Source organism: Podarcis filfolensis, assembly GCF_964270895.1.
Source record: "Podarcis filfolensis genome assembly, chromosome: 3".
Taxonomy (NCBI): domain Eukaryota; kingdom Metazoa; phylum Chordata; class Lepidosauria; order Squamata; family Lacertidae; genus Podarcis; species Podarcis filfolensis.
In genome coordinates, this window is record NC_139606.1 from 86,161,382 (window position 1) to 86,186,791 (window position 25,410).

The window sequence follows — 25,410 nt, forward strand, 5'->3', positions numbered from 1 at the left end:
AAAGATAATGTGCCTGAACCTTGAATACCCATTTCAACCCCACTATAGGAATTCTTCAATATCTTCAATAAAATCTATCTATTTTATTGAGTGGTGTTAACTAATATTTACTCTGAGAAGATCCACTGTATTAATCATGTTAATTTCAGCAGGCCTACTCTCTCAAGTAAAACTCAGTTGAGTACCACACAGTATGTTTTCCCACTGCAACTTTCTTGAATTCAGTCTAGTATGTCATTTCCTTTTGCCAATGTCCATTAAGTGTGAGGAAGAAAAACTTCTTTTTTAAAAATAATAATCACTTTTTATTGAAAAAGAGTTAAAATAAATTACATTTTACAAAGTCTAATATGTACATACAGTGATTCCAGTGACACAAATCAGCAAACAAAAGTACAGACTGAAACAGGAATTGTGCCTATTCATGTGATGGAGTGAGAGATGAGATCATTAGGTCTGTGCACACTTCCAGAAGCATATGAAAATGGAGACCCTCATTTTAAAATTCAGTGCAGCATAGAAAGCATGAAAACTAAAGGCTCTAGGTAACTTTTAAAATCAGCAGGGATACATAATACTTTTTCCAGAGAAGATACTAGTACATTTTCACTTGTACCATATCAATAAAATAAGGGGAGTATCAGATCATGCTCAGGGCAGAAAACTTTAGAGTTTATATGTTTTGAAACACCCATTGCCAGCAATGGAGTCAACTATGTATTCAAATTATGAAGAACCAATAAAAACGTTGCTTAAAAGTTTCATACCACTGTATTAAATTCATAACAGTTGTGTGAGTGTTTCAGGGCTTCATTTAGTGGCCCCCCTTTAAAAGAAAAGCTAGAGCGATATACTCATTTACACTATCTATGGGTCAGTTTTGCAGTGGATATGCATATCAATCAAACATCAATCTGGCGGGTGGGTTGTAAAGCTTCTCCTGTATTTTTCAGAGCAAATTTTCACCCAGTTGCCACCCTACTATAAGATAGTTGAATATCCAATCTCAGTCCCAGGAATGACCCCAATGTTTGGCTAATTCTGGTCATGAGAATATCCTCTACACCAGAGGTTTTCAACCTTTTGTTGTCCACGGCTCCCTTGACCAACTACATTCTTTCTGCGGCACCCCTGTGGGACTCAGGAGTCCAGTAGTGTCACCCCTTGTGTGTAGAGCTGGCAGCCTCTCACCCTTTTTTGAACACCCTCCCTTGTGGGGTGTTCCCTCAGCCTCCTTTCTTTCCCCCTCTCCTTGGGAGTCATCTGGACAGCTACTGCTGCAGTCCCTGGTGTATGAGCTGCCCGCCCCAAAGAGAGGTGCTTCCCAGAGGCACCATTCGCTCACAGATCTTATAGCCAGAGCTGCTGCAATAAACAGCTGTGTAAGTCTCTGGGATGCAGAGATGTGAGAGGGCATCAGAGGAAGGGAAGGAAAGAAAGAGGAACAGAGGCTAGTGTTGCCCACGGCACCCCTGACCACCATTCAAGGCACACTGGTTGAAAACCACTGCTATAGACTGTTAAGGAAAGAAGGAGAGTTGGTGGGTTGTTTGGTCCAATTTATGGAACTGTATTTCCTCTCAATAACACTATGAAGCTTAGCAGCTATTGCCAGCATTCTGGGTTGTTCTGAGCCCAGTGACAACAGTAGCGGTGGGACGAAAGGTAATGCAGCAGTACCAAGGTTTCATGATCCACAGCTTGGTAGAGATAAGTGGGAAGGAGACTCCTCCCTTTCCCTACTGAAACACATGCATAAGATCGATGCCCTGGTGCTTTTGAAGGTTAGCAGCTATCTTTTTTTATAAAAAAAAATCCCTTCCATAAACACCTATAACATGAACATAAAGTGGAGATTCCCCGCTCTCAGGCCGGAGGAGGAGGAGAAGTTTCCAAACCTAACACTTTCGCTTATTTTCACATTATGGAAATCCTTCTCAATACTTGGCTGAGAATTCAAGCTAGTCAAAGGCACTTCAAAGGGACTTAGACTGAAAAGACTGAAGCTCCACTAAACATGGAAGACAGTACTTCAGACCAGGAGAGTGCTAAGGCAAACCAGTCCTCTGGTAGGTCTAAGGTGACTCCATTGTTTAATGAATGCTAGGTAAAGAAAGAAACCAACAACTAACCGGTAGAATCATAGAACAGTGAAGGGAAAATGAATAGCTTTCAGCAGCTAAAAACCTTGATCCAGTAAGTTATGCATATAGCCTTTTGGGCTGGCCACTTTATGACCAAAAAACCCCCTCTGCAAGGCACATGGTGGATTTGTTGAGAGGTAAGATTCTACCAGATGATCCAGCTGTTTCTCACATGTCCACTTTGATTTTAACCAGGCACTAGGCAGAACACTGAAGTCTTTGTATCTATCAAATTTGTCTTCACTTAAAACAAGGATAAGGTTTCCTTGGAAGTGGGTAAGTTCCTAAAATGCAGAATATTTCCTAGGAAGGTGTTAATCACATCTAAAGAGCAGTACCTAACCTACGTTTTCATCAGGACACACAAGCTCACCTGTAGATGTACAGGTGAGTCTATCATTTTGTTTCTGCCTGCCTATGCACTAAACAACACAACAGTCACACCAAGAAGACGTAATGTTTCAAGGGAATTATACGTTGTTTCTTGGCTGTTCCTATACTGATCTTGACACTAAAAGAAGTGTGCACCGTTCTGTACCTCTTTTAGTACAGAGAGAAACCTTTAAGTCATTCATTCATGGAAGACACAACAGATTGCAATGTCAACATTATGAAGTTATTTTCATAAAAATGATTTGCACTTCTGTAACAAAAATGGGACACAGTTCAGTACTTAGTGTATTCACTGCTATTAATATGAGGAACACTGTCACTGATAAAAACAGCACGACATTTTTTGAGTTGAGAAACTGTTTGATGCCAAATGTTGTTTTACTGAGGTAAAAATAAGTCATGCCTGCAAAGGGTCAGTCTAACTATTAAAAAGTAGCCACAAAGCCTCTAAGTGAAACATCACTAGCCTCTTGGCCTTATTTCAGCTATACATTACATAATGCATAAGATAACACTGGCAAATCCAATTGAACAATTTCCTGTCTAGAAAAGTGTGAGAAAATAGAAGTTTTGGGTTCCTTCTTAATTTCTTTTCTCCTCTTGCAACCTTCTTTGTATATACAGTACACATTTCCAAACAGAAATGAACAGACCATCTTTTGCAGGTAATGCCTTTGAGCTGTCCTTCTGCAGACATTTTCTAAGAAAGGGAATACTACACACCTCTTCCCCACTCTTCAGAAGCCAAACAGTAGTCAAAAAGAGAAGTTTGAGTATATCTAATCATTCAAGATCAGCACTGCAAAAATTCCACTTGGCCCTTCTTACCATGTCAGATTCAAAAATCCTCCCTCCAAGATTTTCATCATCCACTAATTCTTCCCTTTCAGATCAAAACAGGAGGAAGTACAATTAAAATCTACACTGGAGTGACTCACAACCTGATCCTCAAACATCTCTAGGACTGTGATCTAGAACACTTAGGCTAGAACACTTGCTTAGATTGTTCACCATTGTAACTCTGCTCCAAAGATTTATAATGTAATTTAAAAAGGAATACCAACCACTGAGTTAATTATTTCTCTGCCATGTAAAGCCAATTATCAGATAAAGCCCTTTGCCATGATATCCAGCTTTGGCTGCTTTTATAAGTCTTCTCATACTCTCCCCAAATGTTAGTTAACATTTTCATTTTACTTAGAAAGCAGTTGAAATACAGCAGAAATATATGAAAAACCAACAACATTGTGTGCCCATAACAAATATACATCTACTCTAAAGTATCAAATGGAGTGGATAAAAATGGAATGTTTTAGAATCAGAGAGACAATGAATATAACAAAGCAGCTCTTCGGCTGTTCAGACAAACATCAAGGTATTCAGGCTGTGTTTTGCATTTTTTATATATCTAAAAACCAGTCAGTCAAAAGGGCAGTGTCACCAAACTTCACTTAGGAGACACGAGCACATGAAATTCAAGTATTTTCTGTAGACTATGGACAATGGAAGGGCACTTCTGATGCAAAACTCATTGCCACTGTGCTTTTCTTCATTTTAAATCTGTCATCTGCAATCTCCTCGCACCAATCTTGTTACTAAATTTTAAATATTAGTCATATGTACTTTTCATTATAACCAGGTTTAACTGCAGATAGTTTCTTGTACAATAGAAGATATAATGTCTCCATAAAATTGGTTCTGTGTCTCTAAGTTAGTGCTTTTGTTCATGGACCGTCAGCTCACGACTCAGCAGAACTGGCATAACTTGAACAGTTATTGTTCAAGTTCCCTAGTCAGGACTGCCAATGTATCTCAACTCTGACCTTTAGATACTCAGCCCTTCTGGTTCAAAGCATCCCTTTGAAGGAGAATGGAAAGAGAGCTTCATTGTGCGATTATGAGCTTGCATGAAACAATCAACATTTTCCACTCTGAGCCTAGATGTGATCTGAATTCAATTTTTCAGAAATCAAGAGTTAGTGCAGTAGCCAGCCATGTCATACATACAATCAATCCAAACCAGTCTGATTTCAAAATCAGAACGTCATTCTTCATCAAATACTGAATAGGCCCAATAACTCCAGGCTTTTCTTCCTAACTTCAAGCACAACCAACTCCCCAAAGGGAAAAGGAACCCTCAAGTTTTTAGAATTGTCACTTCACAGTGAGTAATCAAACTGAGTAACAAACAACTAGAGATAACATCCAGCTGTTGAACGCTTTCAGTATGCTAATGCAAGGAGGTGGTGGCAGTAGAAAATGCCAAACATGGTATACCTTCCTCTTTTTCCTCCTCATGCATGTTCATCTGTTCAAATCTGTGTTAATTGATCTTCAGGAAGCCAGCAACAAAAAAGAAAAAGCTGTTGTTCACGTTGCAGCTTTTGCAGTATTCACTATGTTGTATTCATTCATTAGCTGCTCATAAGGCACAGATATCTCTAAATCATTATTGGTAAATGTAGATTCATCAGAGGATGAAAATGTCACCAGTTTTTTTGGAGACTCTGGTTCCTCTGCAAGATTGTCATCCATAGACGACTTTGAAGTTTCTTCATCATCTGAAATATCCTCTTCATCCTCATCTTCATTTACAAAAGTTATATTGGCATTTTCAAAGATCAGGGGTCGATAGTCCCTGGAGTCCCATGCTTCTCCTTCTTCCTCACTGATCCGATCCAGTTGATTTACAAACCCACTGCCCTCAATTGGGCTATCCCCAATACGCCTATCAGTTAGATGCCTCATAACATGAAAGTTTTGGAGTCCCAGAGAAACCTCATCATAGTCAAATAACTTGCTCCTTGTGTACATCACTTTGACATCTTGGCTAGAATGTTGCAAGGCTGGCTTCACTGGCTCTCCATTTAGGATTTTGTCATTGCTTGTTTTCAGACCCTTCTTTCCAATCTGCTTGATGAGATCATTGTAAGTCTCTTGCTTCTTGGAAAGGAAGCTGAAAATGTTCACATCTTTTGGGTTAGACATCTGAAGAGCTTTTTTTGTAGGAGGGTGGGTCTCAAAGGACTCCTTCCTTTTTTTCCTTCGTTTCTTGATTGCTTTGTGGACCTCAACAAACATGCTGACCTTCCAGTTAACAAAGAGAGAAAGCCATGCTAAGCCTAGGTAGATCCACAGCTCCACAAAGTATCTGTAGAGTGAATGGTAGGTCATATCTGGATTCACACCTGAAAGGGGAAAAAACAGAAAACAAAATTATAAGACCATACATACATACATGCCTTAACATTAGATTGACATTTTTATGTTTCACAAGAAACACAGGCAAGTTGTGCTTCCAACCCACTAAAAAGGAGATTTTTTAAAATGTGAACAACTAATTGTAGGGTCTAATTTTTAGTACCTCTCATAACTTAAAATAGTCATATGGTACTTTGGGATCAGGGTCAGCCTTTGTGCCTGAGATCAAGTACCAAACCTCAACAGTCTGTTCTGCAAACATCGAGTGTCCAAGATTAAAAAGTCTTGTCACATATTTAAATTCCAATAACTGCACATATATGCTGACAGATGTTTCCATAGCTGGAGCCTTCTTTGTACAGCATCTTGTCTATCAATGAGTACCTAGGCAATCTCCTCATCACGTAACACATTGGCTGCCCAGTTTCTAGCCCTAATATGCGTTAATTGTGCCTTTCTTTCAGACCTACTGGTTGGTTATCTGGAGCAACCTGTCATTCAGAAACCTTCTTGACAGAGTCTCTAAATTATTATTCTTAATAAAAGTATCTATAAGATGGCTTTTGGGATTTGGCATGCATTTGTGACCGCTCATTTGTACCTGCCCCTTATGTCTAACTACTTGCCCTCAAGCTACTGAGTGGGCACATTGGGAAGAAAGAGGGGATGGATGGACTTTTACGCCCAGCGTGACTGAAGTGGGTCTGCTGGCTGTTTCCTTATTTTCCAAATTAAACAACTGAAGGAAATGGTGAGTCCCTGCATCTCACTAGCTTAGTGGAAGGGTGGTGGTAGCATTACCAAAGAGTTAGTGCTGTGGTTAGTATTTTACTCTCCCCAATCAGGGTGAAATTCTTCCTCACACCAGTATTATTATTATTTTTTGTTCAGTTCACAAAGCAGGTGGTTTGCAAAATGTCAGTCAAGTCCCAAAACACAACCAATAAAATGCTTACAAGAGCAATCCATTAAAGCAAACATTGCAACAGAACCAAATATGGCACCATAACCATACACAGCAGCAATGCTTCAAGTAATACTGAGCCTCACACAGTAACATAATGCCAAACACGTGGCTGAGCCTATACTTCTTTAAATGGGGTGGGATCCCAGTAATGTAAGAGCTGCCAGTGCCTCAAGGGGGAAAAGATCCCGCATTCATGACAAAGGCGGCCCTCAATGTGTCACCACACAATGAGATACGCTTGCTTGTGGGATAAAAAGAAAGAAAGACTGCAACCGCTGTTCTCAGCTTAATAATTTGCCCTTCCAATGCTTACATGTAATCTGATTGTTTATGTCAGTTGTGCATGCACCAACAACCACCCACATGACAGCCCGCGTGATTTTTCTTCTTTGCAGAACTTCCAATGCCAATAAAAAGTGGAGATGAGTCACTTATATAGGAAATCACTCTTGCAACTCCGCACATTGACTTTGTGATTGGCGGTTGTGTTAAGAAGTGCTGCAAACTTGCAAAGTATTAATGTTAATTAGCTGCCAGGGTGTCATGAATTGTTACTGACCAGCAACGTAGTCTCCAAATCCTATGGTGGTAATAGTGATGAACGAGAAGTAGAGTCCTTCAATATAATCCCAGCCTTCAGTCACCATAAAGACAAAGGGAGGAAGAACCAGGTGGATCAGGACTCCCCAAAGGATGAAAATAGCAGTGCATGTAATTTGTGCTTTTCTCTGCAATAAATGAAAAGGGGGGGGGGAGGAGAGATAAAGATAAATTATTTTGTTCTCTTCTTGTGTATTTTGCATTAACGAAACAAACAAAACCACAATAACTGTCTATCCTGTGGCAAGAATGTAGCAACTGCAGCCAAACTGAAGGAAGTAAATATAGGAAGTAAATGAGTAAAATGCAGGTTCATTTGAATTTTTGGTTATTTCCAGACATGTTTTCTTCTTCTGTTTTCTTGCTGGTAAAACAAGAAGCATCTTGGCATAAAATCATCACACCATGGATTTTCCCATAGCATTTTTGCTTTGTGAAGCATTTGTGTGGAACCTGCCCCACAGTTTAACAGTTAAATGAGAGAAACCTCTTAGTAACTACCTTTCTCTCTCAAGTTTCTAACTTGTAGATTTTTTGAGATAGAGGTTCTTTTACATAAATACCTCAGCAGAGCAAAAAAAAGACATGGCAAATACACAGTGCAAAACCTGTGTTGTAATAAAACTATATGACACAATGTGATGAAGTTTAAACCATTAGCAAGTTCTTTCTAGCCAATGAAGATTCACCCAGCACCCAAGAAAGAGGGAAACCAACCAACCAAAGAAACCCCAGAATTGCTCATTCCTACAAGAACATAATGTATTTCTTCAACTAAGATAAGCCCGAGCCCCTCAAAACAGGGAATTCTCAAAACAGGGAATTTAGAGGGAAACAGAAGAGTACAGAAATATTGTGAGACATTATGATGGTACAAAGGGCAAGGAAATACCATTTTAACAGATCTGGACAGGGTTCCAACCTTTTACATTCTGAAGCATATGCCACCCCTTCGGATTCTTTGGTAAGCAACAGCAGGAAGCCAGTGACAGTTCTGGTTCTGCACTCTTTCTTATTGGCCCTTATTTAGAATTTACTTGAAAAATCTGGGCAGTGCATTCTAGCTGCATATCTGAGCAATGTATTCTAGCTGCAATGTATGGACAGTCTTAAGACTATAGGATGGACCAAGAAAGTAGGGAACAGAGGAAAGAGGGGAAGTTGGGGCAGAATGGAAGGCTGGGAATAGCTACCACATCCCCAATCATCTAAAATTGTTTCTGATATGCTGATATGTGAATTATGGGTAATTCTCCTATACATATCCTTTATATTTTTGTGTAGCTCATGCATAGGAATTTGTGCTAAAATTTCAAGCAGCTTAGCTGCCTTGGTTTTAATTCTGTCCAGTACTAATTTATACTGCAAGCAGTTCTGGCGTGCATCAATATTGTTATCAGTAAGGAAAAGTGATGAATTGCATCTGAGTTACTTCTAAATAAAGGAAATGTTTTCTGCATCATCTGTCTCATAGATTGATTTTAAAGGTCTTCAGAGTTCCATGCATCCTGTGCCGGCAGTAAGATAATCAGAAATTCATTTCGTACCAGGCTTACTCCTCTCTTTGTCAGGAACTGGCCCAGCCTCTTGGCACGTCCTCCAAAAAACTTCCCCAAAGCACTGATCCATGTTAAGCAGAGAGGAACACCAAAGAGTCCATAAAATATGCAGAAAAGTCGTCCAGCTGCAGTCTTTGGAGCAACATTTCCATATCCTGAAAAAGAACATTGTATTAAAATTTACCTATGCCATTTTCAAGCACCAAACAATAATAATTTCTTCTCTGTGAAAGTTTTTGAGCTTGCTTACACATGACAGTTTTGGTCTGACATCCTGCAAGATCCTGCAAGATTTTTACTTGCCTCTACTGTGTAACATATGATCATTTAGTAAGTCACCAGTCAGTATTATCATAGCCTGCATATACATATCGGACATACATGGGCACTCACTGCAAACAGTAATAGGATATGAACTGGGCTAAAGATTCTGTGATTACACATTGCATCCGCAGAAGCTGGCCTCAGAATTCTGAGTCCTAAGATTCTTTGCTTTCCAGTTTAAAACAAGTAAAGTTTTAAAACAAGTAAACCCTAACCCTTAATAAAGACGTTTGAAAATGAGTGGATAGACAGTGAAATTTCAGAAAGCCAGTCAGAAGCCATGCAGCTGAATACTGAACAAGACATTGTATTTGCCAGGCTGTCATCTCATGATTGATCTGCAATGCTGGTGGAGGAACCACCTCACTTAGCTGTTGCTCTGTGCAAACACCTCTGTTCTGTGCTGTTCTACATGGTTATGAAGATGGGATCAGAAGATATTTTGTTTAAGGATTCAGACAGGTTACATATGCCATGAAAACTGGCACAAAAACTGGCACCCAAGCTTTATTAAATAATATACGGCATATACCAAATTGCTCAGCCACCTGCCACTGAAAGAGAGAAAGACAAAAACAACTCTCTTATGCTTTCAGTCCTCGTGGCTGAAAATACACTAAACAAGGACCTAGGGAGAGCAGAGCCCATGTGTTGTAAGTCAATAAGAATATTCAAGTTTAAACCAGTTTCTGCTTTCTTGAACTGTTTATACAAAGTTTTTCTGGGCAGGGGGAGGAGGAAAGAATGTCAAGTTTCCTTCAAATTATTTTAAATAATGGTAACAAGTAGAACATAGTGCTTTATTTGGTTATGCAGTAAGGTTTCTACCTCCCCTTGCCCACCTACTCTGGTCAGTATGTTTTCTAACACTAAGCATGTTCTTTCTCAAGACAAACAAACAGACTGTGGCTCTGATGTTTTCCTACATCTTACAAGATTTTTTTTAACAACATGAAAAATTTTGCAAAACAAAAAGCAGCGTAAATAAACCCTTTAACACTGTTTTCTTTCATTCTCTCTCTAGCTTGGGAATGAGGCACAAATAATACATAAAGCTTTTTATTGGTTTGATTGTGGCAACTCATTTTAGTCGCTTTGAATCACTTTTGTGACTCAAAATTGTGGTACCCAGAACTCGACACAATACTCTAGGTGTGATCTAACCATGGCAGAATAGAGCAGGACTATGACTGTGATTGTGGCTTCTACTGATGCAGCCTAGAATAGCAATAGCTTTTTCTTTTTGCTGCTGCATCACACTGTTGACTCATGTTAAGCTTGTGGTCTACTAAGACCCCTTGTTCCTTTTCACATGTGCTGCTGGCAATCCACGTGTTCCCCATCTTATATTTGTGCAGCTGGTTATCCCTGCCTAAGGGAAGAACCTGACATTTGTCCCTACTGAAATTCATTTTGTTAGTTCAGGTCCAGTTCTCCAATTGGTTAAGGTCCTCTTGAATGCCTATTCTGTCTTCTGCACCATTGGTTACCCCTCCCAGTTTGCTGTCATCTGCAAATATGATGAGCATCCCTTCAATTCCTTCATCCAAGTCATTTATAAAGATATTGAACACCAATGGGGTCAGAACAGAACCTTCAGTCACCCAAATTGTCTATTTTTTCCAGGATGATGTGGAACCATTAGTGAGAACTCTTTGGGTTTGGTCAGACAACCAGCTACAAATCCACCTAACAGTTACCTCACTCAACCCACATTTTACCATTTTCTTCGCAACAATGTCATGGGGGACTTATGCATTCTTTGCTCACCAGAGGTTTAAGAAGGAGAATATTCAGAAAGCAAGAGCAAGCCAAATACTCACCAATGGTTGTAATCACAGTAGCAGCAAAGATGACAGCATTAGGCCAGTTCCAGTAGTTGAAGGTGTCATTGCCATCAATAGAAACCCCTTGTCCAGCAGCTTCTGATACCACCTATAGAAAAAATGACAGCGGTCACTCAAAATGCACCCAGAGAGTTAAACAAGACAAGTCATTCTTCCATTACAAAAATATTTTTTCCATTACAAAAATAAAATGCAGTCTTCGAAATATATTTTACCCCATTCACACATGTTCAATTTTATCAATTTATCAGTGATAATTTTAAGATTGGCAAGAAAATCTAGTACCTCCCAGCTTATAATATTTTTCAAAACCCTATAGTATTTAATAGCTGTAGATTTTGGAAGTAATTGGAGTTAAAAGAGTAACTATTCAAAGCTGTAGAGCTATCTTTTGTATTAGATTCTGCAGTCATAAAAACACTTGGGATAGTCTATAGTCCAGTTTTCAAATGCAGTAAGCGATAAACTGAATTTGAGAATGATTTCTCGGTGTTGCTTTAAAGAACACGCAATGTTGTTTTGGGTCTTATCAAGGCCAGAGCGTAAGCATGGTGAATGGAGTCTTTTGGCAAAGCTGTTCAAATGAAAACAGTACAAGCACAGTGGAGTGCTTGTACACTTGCTGTGCTCAGGCAAGCCTCCATGAAACCAGGCTTTTCAGTTTATTTTTCTTTGCCTCATTTCCTAAATGAATTTCATGCTATCAGGGCTAACTGAGAAAGGGAACTGAGTGCAAAGAAACTTTCAGACTTGCTGTCCCAATTTGAACACTAAATATTTATTTTGGGCATTTTGTGGCAAGCGAGCCCATTCCTGCGACTTAAGCATTTCAGTGTTTTAAACATTTCTCCAAGTACAGCAGTTTTTAACAAGGGTGACCTCGACTTTCTGTAGGCATTACTTTGGGACACACTGCACTTCCAACCTTTTTTTATTGGTCCATTGTAGATTGCATATATTGATCCCAGCAAGAGATATGCATTGATTGGAGCCAACGAACCAATAATTTTGTTTTTCTTAAAACAAAACTTTAAAACCAAAACTACTTAAGGGAATTGAAGAGGAATTTTGCAATCCCTTCAGATTTTCCTTTCAGGGATGAGGGAGAAAGATGTCAGGAGCCTGGGGCTTTAAAGGGATGATTTACGGTAATATTAAGGTGGGGGTTGTATGGCCAACCTCAGCATCTGCATATTCACATAACACCTAGTGTCTCACAGTACAAACTGTCTCTGACATCACTAGGACTCTCACACTTCCCCATAAGTGAAGAAACACCCTTGCTTTTGCTGAATTCCAGAGAAATCACTGTCAACCTACTGATAAAAAGAGCAAAACTGAGTGCATGTATTTAGTGTATACCTCAGAAACAACGGTAGCCTTCAGAAATGGAGAATATACTGAACTTCACATGCATGAAATTATGTCAAAACCTGCCCCATGTCATGCATATACCTGACAACTGTGAGTAGCCTTTTGCCCAGCAGGTAAGGACCCAATAGCAAAATGAGCACATACGTTGTATTTATAACACAAGAAGACGAAGAAAGAGAAGATATAAACAAAGTTAAGATCAGGACGAAACTGCTGACCCAGCTAAGAGGCTATTTCCACAATCAGTTAAGGCCGCACTCAGAAAACTAGTGGAACGCAACCACAGGGAGCATGGTCTAATGAGGCAAGCCATTTGTGGCATGACTTTGGCGATTTTCACTATGTGGTCTCTAAAATGCCAGAACAAAATTGAAACAAAATTTTTTTTTTCCTTCCAGTAGCACCTTAAAGACCAACTAAGTTAGTTCTTGGTATGAGCTTTCGTGTGCATGCACACTTCTTCAGAACAAAATTGGTTTGCATGGGTATGATTTAAGTTATCAGAAAAACATGCAGCACTGCTGCACAGCACGGGCTCCACACAACTGAGTGGACTGATTGAACTGCCCAGAGCCCTTTTAGGAAGAGGTGTAGCAATTCCATTATCTCTCCCCGTCACTCCTCTCTTAAGGCCAAGTGATATTTCATGACCTCAGACTCCCACAGTAAAATCAAAGAATCTGAATGCCACTGTGCCTTATGCTGGTTGGGCCATCCTGGATGTCATGATAAACCATGATTTATTGTTACATAATAAACCGTGGTCTCATCCACTACTCCTCTCCTCTGACAGGGTTGCAAAGGGGAGATCGGAAGCTTTCACTTCCATTTTTTGATTGACCTCAGTTTAGTGAACACCCAAACCCTAAATTGTGGCTAACCTTAAGTATGGTTTGTTTAAAAAATACAAGGCAGCTTCTTAACCATGGCTTAAATTTGGCATGGTTTGTTGGGCTGGTCAAAACAAGCAGCTGTGCTTAATAATCATAATAAAAAACAGAAGTGAAATATTCATATGACTGTGCCAGAGGCAGAGAGGGGAGGGGACAAGCATAAGGGTCAATGTGGCTCAATTCTGTCATGTAAAACAATGGTTTATGGCAATGTCTGAAACAGCTCAATATGCTAAATCTTATGCAGATAACTTCATTAACCACAATCTCTGTTCAATTATGTATTTCAATCTATACCCTTGTCTGCAATTCAAAGAGTCAGTGAAGCAACACATGCATAATAGTTTCTTCTTCCTCTCACATACAGATGACTACACTGGGAAGTTTCAATCTTACAACAGGCCACCCGAAACTACTGGGCTCACAGAATTTTGGATATCTTGCTGTTAAACTGAGGCACCTCCTCCTCCCCTGAAAATTAATTAGATACATGACAGCATTAACAGGTGATGGTTAATACAACTTCTTTCAAATTGGCTTTCTCCCATTCCTCATATATGAAATAGCAGACACAATCTTCAAGTGCTTGTGTTTCAGGGTAAAGAGGCGGGAGGCATAAATCAGCAGATGGAGAGGAAGAGCATATCAATGCAGTTCATATCCTGAGAAGCTACAGGGCCAACTCTTCTCATTGCTGTGTCAACATTTCACAAGTTCGCGCCCACAGCTGTTCTTCTGCCAAAGCTGCACCTCCCTCTTGTCCCCATTGGCATGCTTTTACCTAGGATGAGCTATGGCCTTGCTTGACACAGCTTTCATTCTTTTCCTCATGTCTTTTGGCTATGATAAATCTCAACACGGAACTGAAGCAATATGGAGTTCATTTCAAAATACACAATCAAGCCATAAAAATTCAGGACACCTCTGGAAGTGAAGTGGCATGACACAGAGCAGGCATTGCCCTGTTTGTTTGTCTTTTAGAGAGGGCTTAGTTATTATCAGGGTATCTAGAGTTTTATCCTAAAGGCATTCAATTTTTATTTAAAAATTGAAACTTGCAAGTCTTGTTTCTGTTAAGGTCGTTTGTGGGGTTTTTTTTTGCATACATTGCATACATGCATGTGTGTAGGATTTTTCCTAAATAATTGGAAACCTGCTTTTATTTCATAATTTCTTCCGATTCTCTTCAGCATAATTCAGTACATGGGCCTTATTTTGTGCCAACTCCTGTTGTTGTTGCAGTGGTGGTTGCCATTCATTGATCTCAAGAGTGTGCCTCCAGGGAAGAAGACAAACCACTGTGTTAGCAGCACTGACATGAACTCCCCAAGAGCAATAGGTTTGGTATCAGCTTGGCTGCAGGAGTTGCTGGAATGAGGTGTACGAGGTGCCATCCAACTGTCTTAGGGACTCCATTCTGGATTGGTGTAGGCTTCTTAGCATTTTCTTCTCCCAAAGATATCTCTCAAGGCAACAGAGGTTTAGGATCAGAGTTTTCCTTCTCATAGATGATGAGCCCTATCTGCTCCAGCCTTTAAGTAATTAGGTACTAGACTAGAGGAACATGAAGCAAAACTGCTATGCTTGCCAGCATATAGCTAGAAGCCATACACACAACTCACGTTTAAAGGCACATGGTAACCTACCCACAAAGCTTAGTCACATGGCTCCTGCAATTCGAGTTCCTCAAACTTTAAAATTGCTGTTATCCACCCTAAGCCTTTAAGGAAACAGGGGTTAAGTTTTAAACAAATAAATTATTGTTCTAAGAGCACAGAACCAACAGGGATCTCTTCCAAAATTACAATCTCACCTCAGCTATGTTAATTGTTGCTTACTATGCCTTAGGATACATGTACAACCTTGAAGCAGACACAACTTACACAACTGAGATTAAAAATAAAGAAATCACGAGGCCGGAAAGAAGTGAATATTGTTGCATGGTATAAAAAGAAAGTAACAACTCTGAGCTGAAGACATTCCACAACACACTGAAGTAAATAATATTTGGGTCATTCAAACAATTTAACTAGCAAGCGTCGTGTTTCAGATTTTCTTAAATTTGGCTGTGAAAAGTTGCTTTAAAAGTTTCAGAATAAAGAGCCTAAAGGGCAGAGCTGAAAGCAGAGCTGAAGCACCAACATGTGCATAATAGAAGCACTGCCCAGTTTTTCAGCTGCTCCTGAGGCTTCAAAGAGATGCTTCCAGATTCCTCAGCTTCTCTTCTATCATAAAGGCTATCATAAAGGCTAAATTCCTGCGAAGGAATCACCTGATTCCCTGACAAAATGGCAGCTCCCAAGTCCAGCTAAAGCCTTATAAAACAGCTTGGTGTTTTTTTACAACTGCACAATATTATCGGAAGGTATGCTAGCGCAGTCACAATTCTTATCTGTTCAGATAAAGCAGAAGATTATGGTCATATAAAACTTGTTTTGCTGCAATAGGTTTCATCAGATGATGCTTATACTTATACACCTTGGCACAAGGCTGTTTACAAGTCAACACAAGCAGGAATAGCAACACAGGCAGTGACAAAATTAAGCTCTAGTAAAGAGCTAGACTGAACACCTTGCAATATAAAGGCTATACAGTTTTCAGATAGGGATGTGTTGAAATGTTAGCCTAGAAATATTTTCAGGGCAAATGAGCCTTTGAGGGGTTCAAAATATTGCCCCAAACCTGCTTATTTTTATGGGTGGAGGTTCCCTAGCATTGTTCACAGCTATTTTTTCTCCTGGACTGCAAATAATTCAGTACCATTTCTCTGTTCTGATATGCACTTTAGTGGTCCTAGCCAATTAGGGACCAGACAGTCAGTGTGATGATGCCAAAAGTAGCTGAGTTAGAGAAATGGCAATGATTTCTGGTCCTGTGGTCAATGCTAACTAACCAGGAACACACTGCCTATCTAGTGCCACAAAAGGTTTGTTCTGCAGTTGCAAGAAATCTATCCTTTAATATGGAAGCACCCAACACTTGGAATTCCCTGCCCATTAATATTAGGCAGGAACTTTTACTGCATTTTTTGGCATCTGCTAAAAATAAATTTGTTTCAGCAAGCCTACCCAGGAATGCAATTTTTGCATGTGATTTCAGTAAGTATAGTTGTTGATAAAAAAGAAAATAACACCAGTAATTTTTAGTAAAATGTCACTTGTTTTTAATGTTTGCTTTTTTATATGTATCTTTTTATATATCATTATCCATGTTATATGTATTTGTCCTATGTGACCCTGTTGTACTCTTATTTTCCTTATTTGATGAAACACTCAAATTTTAGAAACGAGAATATGCATTTAATGCCTGCTTCCAAGCCCCTTATGTAATTTCTTTCAAGATAGTGGAATGTCTGTGGATCTGTTATCTAATCACAGGAACACACAAAATACCAACGATTTAGCCAATCACAACAAAACAGCCCAGGAGCATGGGGTTTGAATTTATAATCGGATGAAACTTCATATCACTGTTCCTCTTTCAGCAGTTTTTTATTTTAACAGAAGCCAGCAGCAACAGAGCAAAATAGTAGGAGACAATAAGCCCTCCAGCCGCTCTCCCTGCAGTCCTGCCTTTGATTTCATCACTAGCCCTTTGGAGAGAAGGATGACAGATCAAGGCAACAAACAAGAAAGGGGACCCAGAGGTTGGATAAAACATAATCACATGGGTCTACATAAAAACAGCAACACAAACCAGCAGTCTGGAGACAGAAACTTCTTCACACACAAGAAAGGGGATTTTCCTCTTCTTTCTGTTTTCCCCAGATAAGTTTGTAACCAGAAATTTTATAAACACAGCATTTTGACGCTAGAGAAAGGGTGGAAAGAGGCTGAAGCAAAGAACTTTGGTGCGGAGCGAAAAGAAGCTGCAAAAAAGGGGCAAATGACCAGATCACATGCAACTTGGGAGATAAGCTTCACCACTTTTCTTAACCGTCACTTAAGGTGTCAACTCCTTTCCAAGCACTGAATAGGAGGCCAGATGCATATGTGCAAATGTGTGCGTAACAAATACATTCCTAGGAATTAGGACTTCCTCAGAGTGTATCCAAATCATGAGCACTCAGGCCTTTGGTTACTGCCCATCCCAATTTCCCATCTCAGACATAAATGGTAATGTTATGAATGTTCACTTGGCCTCTGCCTCCCCAGCTGCTTGAAACCTACTGGCACATGACCAGGGTCAGGAGCAAACAGCCAAACAAGCAACTCTTATAAGCAGCCTCAGGCACTTGACACAGCAGTCTCTCAGGGACTCTAGGAAATTGACTTAGGATGGCTGTTAAATCACTCTCTGCTTCCCTCTTACTTCCCACCTAGTAACATTATTTGAGATTCCATTTGATACTTGACTTTTCTGGGAATGCTCAGTGACCTTCGGGGGTGAGAGAAAAACAAACAGGTGAATTGCATTGTCTCAAGCTGGCAGGCAACACCCTAGAGGTTTGCAACCTGTGGGGAATTTTACACTTTCATTTAACTGACCTTAATAGAAAAGCAAAATTTGAAGGGCTATGGGGTGAAAGAGTCCAGGATATGAGTCAGCATCAACATTCATGTGCACTTGCACTGAAGGAAGAGTGGGTCATTAATCATATATATATGCAAAAGCCAGAGATACTCTGAGATGATAAGTAGCTGCATATGCCAATTCCCATATCAGCAGGGATCACTTTAACAGGCTCATTAGTAGGGGTGGGGAACTTGTGGCTCACCCAGATGAAGCTGGGCTACAGATCCCAGGGCTGGCCCACCCATGAGGTGGACTGAGGCAGCTGGCTTAGGAGGCAGAATCCAAGGGGTGTCACTGCTGGAGAAGTGAGGAGAAGTGGCTTCTGGCGAGAACTTGTGAGGGTTTTCAGGAAATCTCAAGAGATCTTGCTGGAACCCACCACCATGTGATCCCGGGTAAGTTAGGCTACAGCTACTTTCTCATTTTGCCTCAGGCGGCAAAGATGCAATGTTTTGAGAAGCATTTCCTGTCTATTTGCTTCAGCCACAAGTGACTGTTTGCTAAACTCAGTTTCCCCTAAATCTTGATGATCTCTTCATCATGGCCCATGTCATGGTCCCCTGCAAAGTTTGTACCCTTTTCTTGGCAGAGAAACATATGCATTAGGTGTGGAAGTCTACTTCACATTTACTACTGTAGCTAAACTGAACCCCTCACACACATCAGTTGTCTGGCATCATCTCTTGAAATGAGAACAATGGGAAGTCTAACATGGTATGAGGACTAGTTACTTTGTTTAGAGATCTAACTGGATCACCAAGTTATAACTCTTGTCAACATCCAATCTTATCACTCATCTCCCCGCAAAGTGTTATCATACACTTTACTAGTAATGTTGCCAAAATGACAGGGGCATAAACATCTGAATACGTGCTCCTCTTTACTCATGAGAAACATATAAGGAGCAAAATGTTATTTCTAATTTAATCATTGCCCCAGCCTAGCTGATGTATTAGGGAGATAGTGTATAACTTACTTCCTTTCAGAAGATTCATAGCAAGAGCATGAGACTCTTGAGATTAGAACCCCACTCCCTCTTCTGCTTCACTGGCAGAGCGATGCAGTATAAAATTAATTGAGCATAAATTTAGCTAACTCCATCTGAAGACAATGTAAAAGAGCTTTGGCTTATTTCTTATAGGGAAACTTTACTGTGAATTAGCCCAAAGGCATAACAGGAGCCAGGTAAATAGAGCAGGAAACTGTCCTGGCAGATCATATCTATATTCATAAAATGCTGACTTCCAAACAGTAGTTACGTACAGCATGACCCTTAGAAACGGAGGATACAAACATAATGTAAGAAGGGCCCTGCTGGATCAGGTCAAAGGCCCATCTAGTCCCCCATTCTGTTCTCACAGTGATCAACCAGATGCAAGCAGGACCCTCCCCAGCTGTGACTTGGTCATCATGGCTAGCAGCCACTGATGGACAGTCAAATTTAACCTGGAAAACACTATGTATTCCTTACACCTCTAGCACCCAGGTATTCATTGCAAACATTGAAACATAGTTGTGAAAATTGTTCACCTCCCCTCAGAGGAGTGGATTCAGATTTTATTGCTGCAAGTGGCACCACTCCCTGGCATCTAGTTTCTGAAATGCATGAAAAAACAGGTCCATTGCATGAAGTGGACCTGCATTAGGAGGTGCATGTTGACTCCCACCCTATACACTATTGCAGTTTCTGGAAGACTAAGCTATCTATGAGATATATAAGAATTGCTGCCAGTTTTGCTGCTCCACCCAAGCAAGAGAGAAGCAAGGGGGGGGGAGAGAAAAGTGGGGAGTGTTCAAAGTACAGACGTTAATACTATTTGCACTCTTTGATAGCTGTTTAAATTTGCTAAGGCCTTATTCAGGTTTTCATCTGTTATTGCCTATTGTGAAGAACTGATTGTTGCTAGCAGATACCGTTTAATCATTTCAGCAGTTGTTTTGACTTGCAGTTATCTTTCAAAGGAATGGAATCAAAGTTCAAAGTGCTGTTGCAATTTCTCCACTGAAACGTGAACTTTTCTCAGCTGTGCAGGTGCAGCTGGAGAACTTTATGCACCGCATAAAGTGGATTACCTGGTGAGTCAGGCTATAATCAAATTAAAATTTTGGCTATGCTCCCCCTCTTATCAGCTGGCCTATGTGCTGCACAGGTTTTTTAAAGAACCAAAGTTCTTTACTGCAGAGTAAAGTGAAGTTAAAACATTCAACACAAAATTTACAGTTGCAATCCTAACGATGCTTACTTGCTAATACATTTGGCTGGAATCTGTAGGGCCTACATTGGAATAAATATAGCTAGATTTGGGCTAACTGTTAAACCTACCAACTGATTAATAAGCAAGTGGATAATAAAATCTACATCTCAGCAACACAAATATATGTAACAACTCCTGCTGGATCAGAGTGTATGTAGTCCAACATCCTTGATTCAACTTTGGGCGGTCTGGTTCTTCTGGGAAGTCTACAGCTGGCTATGAAGACAAAAGCCTCCCCTGCTGTTCCTCCCCAATAATGGCTTTTTAATGCAAAAAGCACCAAGAAACCAAATCATACTCTGAGAGAACAGCTTTGCTCTTTCAGATCGTTTTTGTAGCATTTATATAACAGTACTACTGAGTGTTCACATATTTTGGGGCTTCAAGGCACGATGTCTCATTTATTGCTGTTCGTCTGTTATTTACTATGCCAGCAGCCTAGACTTGCGTCTGAACAAACCTCTGTTTCTTACCTAACAAAGCGCCCAGAGCTTGTGGCAAAGTCTGAAATCTAAAGCATGCAAGTAAATGCTGCCTGGTTTCTTGTTTATTTCTTATGTAACAGAACTACACACACTGGGCATAGTTTTACTTCTGATTGCTGCGGGAGAGGGAGGGAGGAGATGTTGTCCAAGATTTTGTTGTTTTATCTACCAGCAGATTTGCCAGAGATTTAGGAATTCTCCATTTTTAAAAAAGGAAATGGGAGAGGGAGGGGAGTCATGTTTCATAGTAGCTATACTCTGCTTCATCACCAGCCTCTGTGATTATATCTGTCTATCTATATCTCTATATCTATACAGTGGTACCTTGGGATACATATGCTTCAGGTTACATACACTTCAGGTTACAGACTCCTCTAACCCGGAAATAGTACCTCAGGTTAAGAACTTTGCTTCAGGATGAGATCAGAAATTGTGCTCTGGCAGCGTGAGGCCCCATTAGCTAAAGTGGTGCTTCAGGTTAAGAACAGTTTCAGGTTAAGAACGGACCTCCGGAATGAATTAAGTTCTTAACCCGAGGTACCACTGTATGTCCCAACGACAGCTCTGTTACAAGCACTATTTATTAATCAAAGGGTGAGCAACAACTTCAGTGCAATAAAAATAAAAAAAATGTAAAAGCCAAAACATATGTATCATCTCCCACCACTACCTCAGTGAGACTCACCAGAAGCCCACAAAACAAGAGCAGTTTCCATTGCACTGAATGCTGGAATCACTCAGGCTCCAGGGAAAGGAATAAAGCATGACCTGAGATAAGAGGCATAACTAAACTAAAATGAACAAGGCAAATGTTTCTGTTCCACTTGGAATGGTTTTATGTGTTTTAGAATTGTAATTGTTTCTATTATTGTATACCATGGTGAAGGAGTGGGTAAAAAATCTAATAAACAAACAAATAAACCAGGTTTTAGAATATGCATGTAAAGTGAAGATGGCAACAATTAAGCTTAAAGGATACCTGGATCTTAAAGGATCTGCAGCAATTGGTTTTCCTTTGAACAAGTCTGAACTTTGCACTGTTAAGCTGGGGGCAGAATCAGAGCAATTAATGTTGGCACTCAACATAAATAGCTGTTTAAAACAAGCTAAAACCATCCTGCCAATGTTACAGGCAGCTTTAGAAGCAAAGGATATCTTTACATACATTTACTATATGTTAAATACTTCTTTTTGATTCCTCGTTGGGGAATTATGTGGTTCCCTAATCTGTTTCTTCATAGGTTACTGATAAAATGCTACCAGAAAACATAAAGAAGATTGCATTGTGGTGACAAGCTAGCAGTATCTGACAACACGTTGTTGCACACCATTTTAGTCTCTGAGTGGTGTGAGATTCCAGGGATCCAGTTGCTTACCCAGGGTTCTTGTTTCCTTTGGAACTGAGGCACAGCAGAGACTGTGGTGTCTTTATGATAATCACACACATATACAACCTGAGCCTATGATGATGGAAGGGTTCATAGCATTACACTCCAAGAGGGTCCTGTTTTTCCCATTGCTGCAGCCTTGGATCAAGAAAGAAATGATGTCTCTCTGACCCTCTGCTCAGCTTGCTGCATTTAACAGCCTGGCATTTCTCTCTCTCTAGACCATATCCCAACCAACTGCAATCCAAATACAACTCTGCTTTTTTCCTGCTAACTATCTCTCAGTGGAAGTGGGGGCTCACACCCATCTGCTGTCCAGCACAGCGTATCTGCTTTGTTTGGTTGCCGATTACCTTTCTTTTGTTCTCCATTATGGCTCTTCTCCCAGGTGATTTCCTGAGCACTGAAAAACTGGTTTGACCTGTATTTTGACACTGCTAAATTCAACACCTGGCAACCCAGATTAACACTCTAAGCATTGATTAAACACCAAGAACCACTAGACCCAGGAATTTAGGGGAGGATCTGGCATCCACAAACTCATTACTATATGAACCTATGTTCATGAAGACATTGCAATAGGGAAAGGTTACGCATGCTGTCCTCACATGCATTAACAAAAAAGATAAAAGAAAACTTAAATCATGGCATGTAAATTGGCAGCTATAAATTGGGTCCTCTGTTTGTCCATTGTCCTGCAGCTTACAGTGCAAATGAACACCATACTGCCAACAAAAGGTTACCAGGCATCACAGACTGCTGGATCACACCCAGAGCAAATCACTGTCATCCTTGAACTTTTGACCTACTTGCATGATGTCAGAGCAAATAAGCAGAAGCTAGGATGAAAGCACAATTATTCCATCCTTACATGTTGGTTTAACACTAAACTTACTTTCTATTTCTTTTCCCCCAACTGCAGAAGCCATTTCTAGTTAATAAGTTACAAGCATCCTTGACTAGAAGAGCTATGACTGATTACCAGTCCTCTTAACAGATACTAATTCTGCAAGTTGACATAATTACACAATGGACATGTTTTACTTCTGAGACAACTGGAGTGGGGGTGGGGAATGGCCTTCCAAATTTGGATGATTTCCCCCCATTTAAAACAGCCAAGAATTATCTCCCTGCCATGAAGTCTGGAGAGTACTTCAGAACAGAAAACAGAAATCAGTGTCAACAGTGGTTAAAGACAAACAAGCAGCTGTTGAGAAACAGCCTGCTGTCAGAAAACCGAACAGTTTGGTGTGGGCAGATTTCTTCAGTACAGAATTCTATTTAAAGTGTTAAAGCATATTATAAAATCTGCACAAAATCAAAATATTTAAATGAACTACCATTAAAATGTGGCTATCCCAGTGTCGTATTTGTCAGAGTACAACTTAAAACCCTAATTGATGTGGCCTGATTTGCATGGACCATGGTTTAGAATTATGTGCAAACCAAGCCCAGTGCCTTAACTATAGCTTATTAACTATGGTTCATTAGTGGAGATAAGCCATGGATATTTGTTGGCTTACTGAACTTAACTATGATTTAACATTATGTCCAAACATGGGGACTTCCTTAGCTATGCTTTAAGTGTGATTTGACAATCGAAATTGCCCACCAAGCAGAGACACTACGCAAGAGCAGCTGTAAAGCAAAATTGCTCTCAGTGCTAAGCCATCGTCACTGCCAACTCTGCCTGGTAACAATATCAGTTTCCCTACCAATGTGGCTTTTGTTTCACAGCTGCAAAATGCATAGCAGAGGAAAACTTAAAAGGGACCTTTTTGAATTATTTTCTTAGTCCGTGTTTGCACTGTTGAAAGATTGCACTGTTGAAAGATTGCAACTAAATGCAGCTTTATTACATGCCTCTTTAACCTGTAGGGAAGGGTTTCAAGTCATGTTTATGTGCCAGATACCTGCTGTTCAAGGTTTCAAAAACAATTCACACAGGTAGCAGCAGACACAATAATCATGTCACACTTTCACTCCCTGAACTGACCTAGGTGAACTAGGATGCCAGTGTGTGCATTAAGCAAGGATGTGCTTTGTGGTCTTTAACTCTCCCTAAATTTTCTATAAAGCACAGCTGGGGAAATAAAGCCAATAAACATTGCAGCAGCAAAGTGGGGCAAGTAAAAGGGTTAAGAAACTGTGTACTGCTAAGAACTCCAGGTATTTCTTTGATAGGGGAAAGTGGGGAATTAGCCATTGACAAGAGCAAATGAAGCACTCAAGAGAAAATTTCCACACCTCCTCTCTAGCAGCTGGCCAATGGGAAGGGGTACTGTGATCCAGTGAGCAAGAGCAGGGTACCTCAATGGCTTTCAGGAGAGCAAGGAGAGGAAAGTGGGGGGGAGGAAACAAGTCAATGAATAACAAAACAGACCTAGGGTTGGTTGGTTGGTTGAATGGTTTGTGGCTTAAGCGTGGCTTGTTTCACAAATTCTGAGTTAATAAAACCATAGTTTGACTTAGTGTGATATATGCGGCCTGTGTATGAGGATGAGAAGTACAAATGATGCCTGTGCTCCTAGATACAAAATTTATTTATAGTTAATCCCCAAAAGCTCAAACACAAGAAAAACATAGACACTGCTTCAAGACAAGAAGCTTGGAATTCAGTTGCCTAAAAGAGAATTCACAGCCTTCAAAACCATAGAAGTATAACAAAAAAATGGACACCAGTATTGATAACTTCTGTTGAAATAGTGTGATCTTAAATCAAAGTCAAATACAGAAGAATGTTGCATCTTGTTTTCCCTGCAGAGTTTTGCAAACATCTACTAGCTCAATCATCAGCAGATAGATGTTTGTTCTTCTGAAAAATGATAGCTTGGTTTTTCAAGACAGATGGCAAATGAAGTTTTGCAGAATTCTGTGATGTTTATAGGTGGTGCATGGAAAATTACAGAAGAGTAGTTGACCAAACACAGCATGTCTGCCTGAGGACAGGACTCCTCCCAAGACACAAGCACACACTTTCATTGCTTCAGTGTTCCCCTTGGCATGGAGAACAAGGATTCAGTATTTTAGAGAAAATGGAAAAATATCCTGGGAAATCAGAACCACTGTTGTGGCAAGACAACCTTCTTTTTTGTGGGATGTTATTTTAAAAGAAGAATCTTTCCCCTCGTGTCAGCCCTTTTCTACTATACGTACTTCAAAACACTGTGATGACCCCAAACTGAAGAATTCAAAGTACAAAAATGATTTGGCTTTAAAACAGCAAGATGGCTCACTTTATAGAGCTAAGCCCCCGCCCCGTCTGAAATTGCCACACTCTTAGTATTTTATCAACAGATAAAATTCAAGCGGTGAAAGTATTTAACAGAAATGAGAAAACACTCTAAACAGCCACATCAAGGGCCTATTGGTTGAAAGGCAATGTATACTGCTATAAAATGTAAATATAAATAAAAAGGCGCACAGTCAATACTCATGCAAGCTAACATATTTCAAAGTAAGTTA

At 40.0% G+C, this 25,410-nt stretch overlaps 1 protein-coding gene across 1 annotated transcript in view; it reads right to left on the reverse strand.

Moving 5' to 3' along the window:
- Positions 1–281: 281 nt before the first annotated feature.
- KCNK5 (potassium two pore domain channel subfamily K member 5) overlaps positions 282–25,410 on the reverse strand; it is a 37,715-nt gene continuing 12,586 nt past the window's right edge. Inside the window, exons 3-6 of the mRNA XM_083604554.1 lie at positions 11,012–11,123; positions 8,853–9,019; positions 7,265–7,433; positions 282–5,725 (exon numbers count right to left, since the gene is read on the reverse strand). Of these exons, the coding sequence (XP_083460680.1) occupies positions 4,908–5,725; positions 7,265–7,433; positions 8,853–9,019; positions 11,012–11,123 (1,266 nt within the window). The 3' untranslated portion in view covers positions 282–4,907. The remainder of the gene's footprint in view (positions 5,726–7,264; positions 7,434–8,852; positions 9,020–11,011; positions 11,124–25,410) is intronic.